Source organism: Vombatus ursinus, unplaced genomic scaffold (assembly GCF_900497805.2).
Source record: "Vombatus ursinus unplaced genomic scaffold, bare-nosed wombat genome assembly UNPS02014848.1, whole genome shotgun sequence".
In the NCBI taxonomy this organism is placed as follows: domain Eukaryota; kingdom Metazoa; phylum Chordata; class Mammalia; order Diprotodontia; family Vombatidae; genus Vombatus; species Vombatus ursinus.
In genome coordinates this window covers 7449416-7462135 of record NW_020954626.1, presented here as the reverse complement: position 1 = coordinate 7462135, position 12720 = coordinate 7449416, and the positions used below count along the sequence as shown (strand labels likewise).

General features: G+C 34.2%; 1 protein-coding gene across 2 annotated transcripts in view; it reads left to right on the top strand.

Moving 5' to 3' along the window:
- The window catches only part of RFX7 (regulatory factor X7), a 159019-nt gene that overhangs the window by 131965 nt on the left and 14334 nt on the right, over positions 1–12720 (top strand). The window contains exons 4-6 of one of the 2 annotated variants that reach the window (XM_027840844.1): positions 2638–2760; positions 10838–10954; positions 12263–12347. In XM_027840844.1, the coding sequence (XP_027696645.1) occupies positions 2638–2760; positions 10838–10954; positions 12263–12347 (325 nt within the window). The remainder of the gene's footprint in view (positions 1–2637; positions 2761–10837; positions 10955–12262; positions 12348–12720) is intronic. The other variant, XM_027840845.1, reaches the window with a different exon arrangement.

Here is a 12720-nt window from a genome sequence, read left to right as displayed (position 1 = left end):
TGTCCTTTCATGGTTCTGGTTGCCTTTCTCTAGGTATTCCAGTTTATTGGTGTCCTTCCTAAAATATAGTGTCCGACACAGAGCACGTTACTTTAGATATTATCTCACCAGACAGAGAACAACACAACTGCTATGTCCTTACTCTTGGGAATTGTGTTTCTCTCAGTACAGCCTAACATCATATTAACTTTCCTGAATGAATGAATTAATGAATGAGCATTAAGTGCTTACTTTGTGTGAAGCCCTATGTTAAGTGCTAGGGATACAAATAGAAAAGTACAACAGTCCTGGGCTTTTGAGGAGCTTGTACTCGTATGGGGGAGACAGCAGATGTAAATCAGATCAAAGGTTTCATATTCCATAGGGTAGAGTGGCAATTCATTTTCTTTAATATCATTTCTGCTGATAAGATCATATCAGTTTATGATGTTGAACAATTTGACAGTGCCATGGAATCTGGTGGCAAGAACTGTTTTTTTCTGAGTCTTGAGTAGCTGCTGAGGAGACAGGAAGGACTACAGCACCCTTAGAAGCAGTTGCCAAGTTTCTTTTCTATAGGGTTTATTTCTCTGGATGCTAGCTGTCCTATCGCATATTGAACTCGAAGTTCACCAAAACCCCCAGATTCTTTTTCTTACAAACTGCCGTATGACCACTCCTCCCCAGTTTTGTCCCTATGAAGTTGATATTTTGAATCTAGATTCTATGTGAGTCACTTATTTAATGTGGCCATTTAAAAAGCTAACAGAATCTTGAGCTGCATTAATAAGAAGTATAATTCTTCATGGGACTTCTTTATGGAACTCTACTTGTCACAAATCATTCTGGAGTATTGTATTCAGTTCCAAATGCTACATTTTAAGAGGGATATAGAACTCAGAGTGGGTCCAGAGTGTGGTGACTCAAATGTGGAGGCTGAAAACCATGTCAGATGGATAAAAATTAAAAGGAATATTTAGCCTATGAAAGAGTAGACTAAGGAGAGAGATATGATAGTCATTTAAATGACTATCTTGTGATTTAAAAAATTTAAGTGGTTATATGTCATTTCAGAGAATTTAACTGAGACCAGTGGGTAGAAAATATAAGCAGGTTTTAATTTAATATAAAGAACGTTTTAACAGCTATAGGGCACTAAAACAGGTTGCTTTGTGAAGTAATTTATTTGCCTGGTTAGTTTTATTATCTACGAAAATTTCAGTACAATGCTACTACTGATTTCAGGCATTATGGCATTCTGAGTTGATGTTATTCAGTCTTATCAGATTAAACTGGGATTATGAAGTCCTAAAACATTGATCAGTTGGAAACTCACACAGAGAAGGATGATGAGTTTGGTAAAGGACATTTAGACTGGGAGAAGAAAAGAAGACTGAAGGAGAACATGATGATTACTATCTTCAGATATTTTAAGGTTATCATGTAGAAGAAAGATTAGACTTATATTGTTTAGCTCCAGAAGACACAGATACTATATATTGGTAGAAATAATAAAGGTAAATTTCTAAGCAAAATAAGGAAAAGCTTACTGACAATTAGGGGCTATCCACTGTCTCAAAGAAGCAATGAGTTCATCATCTCTACAAGTCTTCAAGAAAAAAACTGATGACAGAAAAAATTCTTTTTTTCCAAATGAACATTTGGGTGTAGGGTTGAACTGGATAATTTCTGAAGTCCCTTGCAACCCTTAATTTTCAAAACTAATATTAGCCATTATTAATTATAAGTCATCTTTGCATTTTCTCCCTCACTGCCTTTCTTTTTTTCTATCTTATATACTATACGCTTATTGCAATATTCTTTCATATTCCTATTCTTTAGCAGTCCACTTTTTCTTTTCAAATATTTCTTCAGTTCATTTTATCTGCAATAGTTTTCAGTGGTGATAGTGTTTCACTTTGTTCTGGGGTAATGTGAAAGAAAATACAATTCATTTAAGATCAAGTATTATGGTTTACTTAGTGTTTTTTTTTAATTAATTGAATAAGAAGTTTTCCTTATATAGAACTCAAAATGATAGCTCCAAGTTAATGTTATTTTATTGTATTGCTTCTGCCCATTTCATAACATTTTTAAGGAAATTACTATGTAACAAAGATCTACTTAATGTTGAATTTTGCTCCCTATCATATATTATATTTTCAGCTAGATTTCTAGTGCAGTTACTCTATGTTGTATATTTTTCTAAGTGCTAGGAAACTAAAAACTAATTGAGTTCTTTTTGTCAGTTTATCAAAAATTTGACAGTTTAGCAAATTCAGGCAAAACAGATTGTCACCAAAACTTCCAGTTGCTTATTTTTTACTGAATCATATGTGTGTACTGTCTGTTCTGCATCTCTTGGCCAGTTTAGGGAAGCACTGGTACGAATTTTTAATTGAAAAAAATAAACATAATCTTTGGAGAACATTTGGCCCTGACTATTAGAGGTAGAAAAGAGAGGTGGAAATGGTGGAGTACTGTTAGTTCAATTGAAGAATCCTTCCTTGCTACATGTTATTAGGAATTGACCAATTATCATAAGTTTGTTTTTTTCTCATTTTCAGGCTGTCCTGTAGAAGAAAGTTTAGGTTTGTCTAAAAAAGTCACAAAGTAAGGCACTATTTCAGCTAAAATATATCTTTGTTTTGTGACCAGTGATCAGAGTTCCGTGTCATCAAGCCGTGCCCAGCAAATGCATGCCTTTTCCTGGATTCGAAATACATTGGAGGAACATCCTGAGACTTCACTACCTAAGCAGGAAGTCTATGATGAATATAAGTAAGTACTATATGCAGGTGTCGGGTCTTCTGATACATAAAGGGATTTGAGTATGATACAGTTCTCACATACTATTATCTGCTTCATTATCAGTGAATACCAAGCTGAAGTCTTTAAAATCATGAATGGTATGGATGAATATGGACTTATTCAGCAATTCACAGAATTTGAGGGCACCCTTTGAAGCTTTAAAGAGAAAAATTTGGGACAAATAAATGGAAGTGCACAGCAGGTAGTAAACTTGAGGAACCTAGTTACTGGCAAAAAAAAAATCTTCAAAAAAGGTTTGGATAAAGTAATAAATGACAGATTTGTAATAGATTATGAAGGGAAACTAGTTTGGGTTTTGGGTTTTTTTGTTTGTTTGTTTTTTGGTGGAGGGAGAGGTACATTCCTAATGATCTGAAGCTACTATCACAGAGAACAACTTTGCTTTCCTATAGCACATCGCTTTGTGCTACTGTAGCATAACTGGACCTTTTATAGCACTTCATTACGAATTTCTTCCTTGTGCTCAATCCTGTAATAGGCACTAAAGGTAATGACTCTTGAGATTTTTAAGTTCACAAACTTATTTAGGATCCCTACAAATCTTTATAAACTTCTTTCAAACAAGTGGAAATTTTACCAAACAGGAAGGTAGCAGAGATGATCATAAGAAAGGAAATAGAGAATACAGTTCTAGAAAGAAGCAAGTTAGGAAACCTGTGATAGTATAGATGAGGTGGGCAGTATATGACAGAAACTAGGAAAAGAGGAAACCAGTGCCACTACTGTTGATGTAGTTTGGGGAGAGTAGTTATATAGTTCCATAAATAATTAGCAAATTTTAATTAAATGCTTGCTGTGTGTAAGTTGCTTTAGTTAATACAAATAACTGTTGTATCTGTGATCCTGCCAATTCCCCCAGATATATAACCTAGATATCCTACATGTCCCCACCTGATTTAAAGGAACAAGGAACCTAAGAGAAGTTATTTAACATATTGGTGTGGGTTGTAACAGAATCATAGAATTTGTGTTTGGGAGGGACTTTCACGATTAACTCATCCAGTTCATATTGCATAAGAGGAAACTGAGTCCTTCAGAGAATAATTAACCTGGCCATCTTTACACTGGTGGTAGCAGAGGTAGTATTAGAACCTAGTCTTCTTATTTAACCCCAAATACTTTACCCTACACTACCTTTCAAGGGACTTTAGGGGCTTCTGCAGAAGTTCCTTAATTTCTTTTAATATCATGAAAATCATTAATTTTAACTTTATCAGTGATTTAAATGAAAATGGATCCTTGTTAAAAATTATTGACATAAAACTTGAGTGGCATAGCTCATATTGTCATAAGATAGAGATGAGTTAGAGAAATGATTAGAAACAAAGTCCAACGTGCACTAGTGAAGAACAGTTCACTTAATGTAGAAAAACAAACTTCAAATAAAGGCTAAGTGATTTATGAAATATTAAAATGTATGCATCAAAGTGGACATGTATTAATGACTCTTGCTAAGAAAAAACATGCTGTTGCGTTGCTGATGTAGAAATATGGCAGGTACGTCTCTAGTCAAGTCCTACCCCAATGCTTCATTGTGTTGTAGAGGTGACCCTAAGGTTCTTAAAGGCTATGCCAATGGAGTATAAGTTTTAGTTAGTTCCACCAATACAGAAAGGTTTTGACTACCGACTAAATACCTCATCTGGGGATCAGCATAGCACTTTGGAGAGATGCACAACACCAAGGTTTGCTGCCAAGTGAGGCATTTCTACCACTACCACAATTCAAAAAGCAGTCTGGCAAGGCACAATTTCAGTCTGCATAAGTGGAGAAGATTTCCACATTAGTGAAATTGTAGCTTTTTGCTATTTTGAAATGATAGCACATAGATATACTGCCTAGTTTGGGCCTATACAACTTGACTAATGTGAAAGTTTTGGAAGATTACGGTGGATAGATAGAAAGACATAAAAGTGTTAGAAAATAGACTGAAAAAACTGCCTGATAAAAAAAGTTTTCATCTATCTAAGTGGGATAGTATAGTGACAAAGTTTTCAAATTCCACTTGAAAAATATCAGGAGGTTTAAATCACAGCAAAAAGGATTTAGTTTAAATATACAAAAAAACTTCTTGACAATAAGGTATGTTCCTTATGGAGGTTTGAGTTTTTACATTAGATGATTTCTAAAGTTAATTTTTAAAATTGAAGCTTGTATTAATTAAGATTAACACAGATTTTAATTAAAAAACAGACTTCTTCCTATTAAAATGATAATGGAATCTTCTGAAGCTCAAAATCAGCCTTCCCACAATTCACTGAGTAGAAGCAATTTTTGTGTTAATATCCTTTTGAAGCTGTTCATGTTGTTAGAATGAAAACTCCTTGAGAGTGGATATGGTTTCATTCTTTCTATTTGTATCTCCAACACCTAGTATGGTGCCTGGTGCTTAGTAGGCACTTAATCAATGCAGATTGATTGATAAGAGTTGTCAAGTTATTTTGTCAATTGAGAGAGCTAAAACGAAAGAAATCATAGCTATTACTGATCTCCCTTTGAAAAATAATGTAACAGAAACAACCTCCTTCACTTAACTTTATTTTGGCTAACCTTTTGATATTGTCTTTAGCTGTTTTATTATCTTTAATCAATACATTTATTTCACTAGATGTTATATATAATTAAGATGTTTAGTTTTAAATTTTGTGAATCCTAAAATATGAGCTATGTATTTTAAAGTTCATACATCAATTGCAAGAAATTGCTGCACCCCCCAAGTGGCCCACTACCCCCTGCCTGATATTTGTTGTATACTTTCTACCTCTTCAGACAATCTTGTATTTACTTATTTGGTTATTTGTTTGTCATCTTCGTGTATAATCTTTAAGGGCAGAGACTGTTTTCCTGTTTTTTGGGTGTCCATCAGTGCCTTGCACGTAGCAAGTAGTCATTAAATAAATGCTTGTTAAATTGTAATCAAATCATCTTTAAACATCTATGAGTATATTTCCAAACTTTACTAAAGAAATATCTGTGATCTTCAAATATGAACCAATAGGGAAAGCTAATAGAATGAACCAATCCTAAATCTCTGATGTATGTAAATGCTCAGCAAAAAATTAAAGACAGTAACTATTATTTCTCTTGTTATCACACAAGAAAGAAGTATACAAATGATTTGTAGATGAATTTCTTGTTAAATAATTAATTTCTTGATTTAGCAACCCAAAAAATCAGTTTAACTGCCAGTCTGTGAAATTACAAATGCTCAATGGAAAACTGTTATATTTACTTATTGAAAATTTAATTATATTATGACTACATGATACTCATTCACTCATGCATTTCTTTTTCTATAATCATTTTATTTGTTGATAATTTCTTAATTGCTCAAAGGAATAAGAAATGTTTGAGTCTTTTCATGTGTATGTGTAACTTCCACTAACATCCTTATTCTCACTTATCAACCAAGTCAGGTATCTGTATATTTCTCAAGGTAAAATAAATCCTGAGAAGTTTAATGATATAATTAATCATATTAATATACTCTTTCTTTACTTAGGAAGATTAAGATATCAAATGTATAATGAGTGATTGATAGATAAATGTTATTTAGAACTATATAAACATCAGAATGATGTCCAGTATTTATTTGCAATAACTGCTGTATGTAGAAATAGAATGTTTAAATATGTGAGCATCTGCAAGGTGTTCTGCCTCAATTTTAAGACATAATTTCTGTAATTAGAAATATACATTGCAACCAGAAATCAGTTTTTATTCACAAATGATAGGTAAATATAAGGAACGTAGCATTTAGATGTAATTGCAACATGTCTCTGAGAGTTTTCTTTTAATACGAAAATTCACATTTATATTATCAATAATATGATAAAATATATTCTTTGCATTGTTAACTAAAAGCTGCTGTGCATTCTCCAAAGGTACAGTGGGAGAGATCACAGGATTATAGGTTTAGAGTGGGAAGGGACTTGAGGTCATCTTGTCCAACCTTTCACTTTACAGATAAGGAAACTAAGGTTGCTAGAGATTAAAAGACTTCTTTCCTCACAGAGGTGGAAAAAGGATTTCAGTTCAGGTCCTTTGACCCTGAAGTCACTGTTCTTTGCATAGTACCATGCTGCATTTCATGCCAGGTGTTGGCATATGATGTGTTTCTTTTCACCCCTTTTTGCTCAAAAGCTAAAGCCTTCGATGTTATTTTATGAGGTAGATTAGTATGTCATTTTCTGGTGGCACATTTTAGTCACATTCTCTCATGGTCTGTCTCCTAGTTTTGTCCTGCCTTCTAAAGGACAAATAGCTTCCTCCTATAGTAACTTTTTTTCTTCCCCTCTTCCCCACCAAACACATAATTAAATAATTTTGACTGGAAGGAATAAATCTAATGCCTTTTTCTATATTTCTTTTATGTAAAGACTCCAGAAATGCATATAATCTAGTATCCTATAGCAGACATGACCTGACCTAGGAAGGAAAATTTCTTTTTCCCCTTTCTCTATACATATTCTTCTGTATCCATCCTTTCATTGCCTCAGAGGAAAGGAGAGTAGGTTCATGGAGTTTGAGAGCCAAAGGGTCCCTAGAGATATTATAGATCAATTCCCTCCCTTTTTACAGATGAGGAAACAGGCCTGCAATTTTAATAACCAAGGTCTTAGTCAGTTGGATCTAGAACCCAAAATTCTTGATTCCTTGTCCAGTATTTTTTTCCCATTGTGCTATAAGATATAGCACATAAATATGCCCATGCAGCCTACAACTTGCTTTCCAAATGTCAGTATACCTCTAGTCTTTTCATGGTCAAACTGTGAGTGGTTATTGTGTATCTACTTCCTTACCACATATTCCTCAATCCAGTGCAGTGTTCAATTTCTATTTTTACCACTTTTCCAAGTTACCTAAGGGAACCAGATATTAGTCACATACCACACTCATTCCTGTGAAATACCAGCAGATACAAGTGAATGTGTTTCCTACATGTCTCACTTTACCACTGTCTCCATATTTTCCAGGACATACCTGGGACATATATCCTTCCTGGATAAATTTAGCACTTGGTTCTAAGTTTTTCTTTCCACTTCAGTCCTTACAGCCCGTGATGATGATCCATCCAACTCATTGCCCTCATAGTCTTCTCCTTCTGCTCTTTCCACAGTTCCTTTTCCACTCCACTGAATACGATACTCACTCCAGATCATCACAACAGTACTGTGGTCTTCATGATCACTTAGGACCCTAATAATCCTGAGATATTAGACTCACTGCTTCCTCTCTCTGACTGCAGTCTTCTTATCGGTTACGTCATGCGATGTTCTCTGTAGTTGTTAAACACATTTTCCGTTCTCACTGGGGGCCCACAACCACACTGTCCTTCCTATTCCCTACCTCTTCTTTTGTGCCTTAAATAATTTGTGAAGTGCAGCATTGATTACTGGGGCCCTTACGTGCATTAATGTGGAAATATAATGCCCATTATAAAGTGAATTATCTTTAGTAGGGTGAAATGAACCAGGTTAAGAAATTTTTAGGTTTAGTTTAAAAACTAGATCATGAAACATATCCTTTAAAAAAGCAAATGATCTAATTTTAAGAATAACAGTATGTTATACTGTGAACATATTGTTTCTCACTCTGAATATACTGCATAAATATAAGGTAACACTGAGTTAGGTGTTGTGACACCATTTCTTGTTCAATCCACATGCAATCTAAGTTGTAAAGCATGAAAATAAAAGATCTCTAGGTATCCTGAAATGACCCTGTGCTTTATAGCACTGCTTTAAAAATGATAGTAAGTGATTAAATTGAGTTAGCTGAATTAGGCTTTTTTTTTTTTGAAATACAAAATGAGGATTTAGCAGAAGTTTCAGGGGAACATTTTGGTTCAGTAATAAAGAAGAACATTCCTTAAATTGGCTACGTGGGGAAGCAATGTATTCCATGACCTTGCACTGGTTCAATCAAAGGCTTAATGACCATATACCTTATATTGGAAGAATTTTGGAGCTGGAAGAGACCTCAGAGATCATCTGGTCATAGAATCATAGAATGTTGGAGCTTGAAGGCACCTTACAGATTATGGAGTTGAAGCTTTTTATTTTACAGATGAGCAGACTGAGGTCGATGGATGTTAACAAACTAAGCTGTGGCCACATACCTAACTAGTGGCGCAGCTAAAATTAGAACTTAATGCCCAGAGGGTTGATTGGGCTTTTTGGAAGGAACTTTTTATTATCAGATGGGAACTTAGAGGATCTTGAAAGCTACTTTTAGCTTCTTAAGATTCTGTAAAATGCACAGGCAATGAAAATCTTTGTGATTTTTTCAAAATAAAGATCCTTTTGTTATCTCTTTTTACCTAGTTTGTTTATACTGGATATATATAAAATGCTGTATGCTTTGCTTATTAATGTAGGATGTTGAGTCATAATTGTTGTTTTCTTCTTGGCATTGTCTACTCTTTGACCTTGTTGTTCAGTTATTTTCAGTCGTGTCTGACGCTTTGTGACCTCATTTGGGGTTTTCTTGGCTGAGATACTGGAGTGGTTTGTCATTTCCTTCTTCAGCTATTTTACAGATGAGGAAACTGAGGCAAACAGGATTAAGAGACACCCAGGATGACACAGATAGTGTCTGAGGCCCAATTTGAACTCATGAAGATGAGTCTTCCTGACTCCAGGCCTGGCACTCTGTGCCACCTAGCTTAATTACTTGGTGTCTTTACATACTTAAAAAATGGCATGTTAATATCTTCTTCCTAGAAAATACTTTCCTTCAAAATATAAAACCATTGTCTTTATCAAAATAATAATGGCATTTGGTAGTCTATAACTTATTTTTCTAGTGGGAGCCAAAGTAAAAAATAACAGAATTCTGCCCTTCATAGAGTTTTGTTTTTTTATTTTTTGAGACTGGCTCTCCATATTTCATCTAGATTGGAAGTGCAAGGGCAATTCCTCGGCATTGTCTCTCTTTGATCAGCATGGAAGCTTTCACCTGCTATGTTTTTGTCCTGCACCAATTCTCCTGTCGGGCAATCTAGTGACCTCCTTACTCCTGGTGACTCATCATGTGACTTAGTATGGACATCTGATCAATTTATCCCATTGCCTCTCCTAATTTGTAAGCTCAAAAGATCTATTAGACTCTCTAGTAGGTGGGATTATAGGCATCTGCCACCATGTCAAGCTGTAGTTTTCTAAAATCACTAGGTTTCATGAGTTCTTCCTTACTGAGAAAATTTGAATCTACCTTGCTCACATCTAACTTTCCTCCTTTTGCTTCCCATATAACTATATTAAGAAACTAGAAATGTATTACCTGAAGAAAATTATAGTTGATATATTACCACAGAGTCTTACCAAATCCAGAGAATGAAAAGAAGAGAGCAAGTATTTTAAACTTCTTATTGGGATAATTGCCTGGTCTTTTTTTTTGCCTTGATTTCCTTGAAGCCTCCTTTTGTTTTCCTCAGTTCAGATAACTTTTATCTTGTATTTGTTTCTTTGAGTCTAGTGTAATTTTATTTACATTTGCTTCTAAATTTCTTTGGCATAGTTCTTATGTGCTATTCCCTTTTTCTTTTTAACTAGTTCGTATTTTCTTTCTGGGTTATTTAAACCATAAAGGTGATTAATGACATTGGCAACTGAATTTGTAGTGATTTGATGCAATTTGCTTTGGTCAGCACGCTGAATGAACAGTGTTAAATCATACAGTCATATTTTCTGCATATGTATTGGAGAAGAGACATTTGGAGTGAAAATGGAAAGCTCTGCAACAACACTACTTTTCACCAAATTCTTTAGGTTTCATGAGTAATGTTTGAAAGCCATATTTTAACCCTGTGGAGATAATCAGCTGCCTACCCAAAGATGACTTAGTGTTGTAGGTAGTAATAATAAATAAAATCAAAGTCATTTAAAAGTGGAGATAATTTACTTTTACTAATCAGTTTAGCTCTTTAAAGAAAAAAAAAAGATAAGAATGGTATTCAAGGCAACTCCATGCTATATAGTACTAAGTTATGGTGTTATTTAAACCACCCCTCCCTCTTTTGCAGAAGCTATTGCGACAATCTTGGTTACCATCCATTAAGTGCTGCTGACTTTGGAAAGATCATGAAAAACGTCTTTCCAAATATGAAGGCACGCCGCCTGGGCACAAGAGGCAAATCAAAATATCCTTTACTAGAACAGTTTTCAGTAATCTCTTCAACACTTGCTTACAGAACATCTGTTGTTGTAGTTCAATCACTAACTAAATTTAGAAACAAAATTAAATCAACAAATGTGAACAACTAAAAAAAAGTAAATTTTGTTTTTCTAGCTATCATCAGACTTCAAGAGGAACAGCTTTAAAAAAAAGATTAGTTCATCTGTGTATCAGGATAGTGAGATAGCTTTGCCTGACTTCTTAACACTGTATTTATATTACTTAGTGGTCTGATCTCATGTTCTTAGAAGTAAATATATTTGAGATACTTCATAGTTCAATAAGTAATCTAGCATATTAACAAAATGAAAGAGAAATGCTGATCTTTATACTCTTATCCTCTTGTTCCTTCATAGCTTTAGAAACTTAAAGCATCTTGCTACAAAAACATAAATGCTGTAGCAAAATGTGCTACTAACTGAAAGACTGGCATCAAAAAATGTTCAGCCTGGCAGTTAAAACATACACTGATAAAAAGTAAAAGTCAAGTCAGAAGAAAACCTTACCTTGTAATGCGGAATAAAATGTGTAAAGAAGGAAAAACAAATATAAGTAAAACTTGGGGAAACATTAAAAATGTATGATAAGGTTTCTGAAGGAGGTGTTGTACCATTTGGAAAATACATAGCTAAGTCTTTGATGACATAATAACAAGAAAATTAGCTAATATGGGACAAATGGGAAGAAAGGAAAAATGAGATTGCTCATGTGCTATTTTTAAAAATCAGTCCAGTTTTTTATTAACCATTTATTGTTTTCTGGACCTATTAAGGATTTCACCTCCTGGGCTCCTGAACATAATCAAGTGTGCTCAGATGTGTCTTTATCGTCATAAAGATGAGAATTTTATGTGTTCTGGTGGAAGAAGCATCAGGGGAGAGAGAAGGTTAGAGGCCTTGTGACACTCTAAAGGGATGTTTTGGCTAACTGCCCCAGCAAGAGTTTTCCCTTCTTTGTGCCAGGTTTCCATTTGGCTATTCCTCCCTTGCTGACCAGTTTCTCTGAATTAGCACAACTTCACAGGGCAGTTTATCCATAAATTTATAGCTAGTGACAGTTGTTTAGCTTCATTTCAGATGAGTAAAATTTTACCATGTCCATTTCAGTTTAAGAGGATTCACATTATACTGAAAATTTGATTTTATTAATGGTTTTAGTAAAGTAGACATTACTTTGTACTGAATAATGTTTTGATTTCTACATGATTACCTGGAAAATATTGAAAGTAATCCATTTTTGTTGAAGAGTATTTTAGCACTTAACTCTTTATTACATATTGCTACAGTGGACTAAGGAAAAAAGCTTTTGTTCATATGCCAACACTGCCCAACCTTGACTTTCATAAAAGTGGAGATGGGGTAAGACATCTGTTTTGTTTACTTTTTGACTTTTTACTAGAAATGGACAATTTAACATCAGCATTGACTCATGTAGTGTGGTCAGATTTAAGCAAAAATAGCACCAAAAATTGCCTTTAAGAAACTAAAATAAACACTCCACAGAGACAAAATGCACCATAGCCTATAACAAATTATTTGTAATTAACAGTAAAATAGAACATGATAGTTTTAGTGGTTTTAGAAAATATTAGCAGAGTATGTAAATGTTTTCACAAACCCCTTTTCATAATTTATAACCTCAGTCATATTATTTCTGATGCTTGTGACCATGTTCTTACCATTTTCATGGCTATAGTAATCAGCTAATTTCATTCTTTTTATACAGTAATCT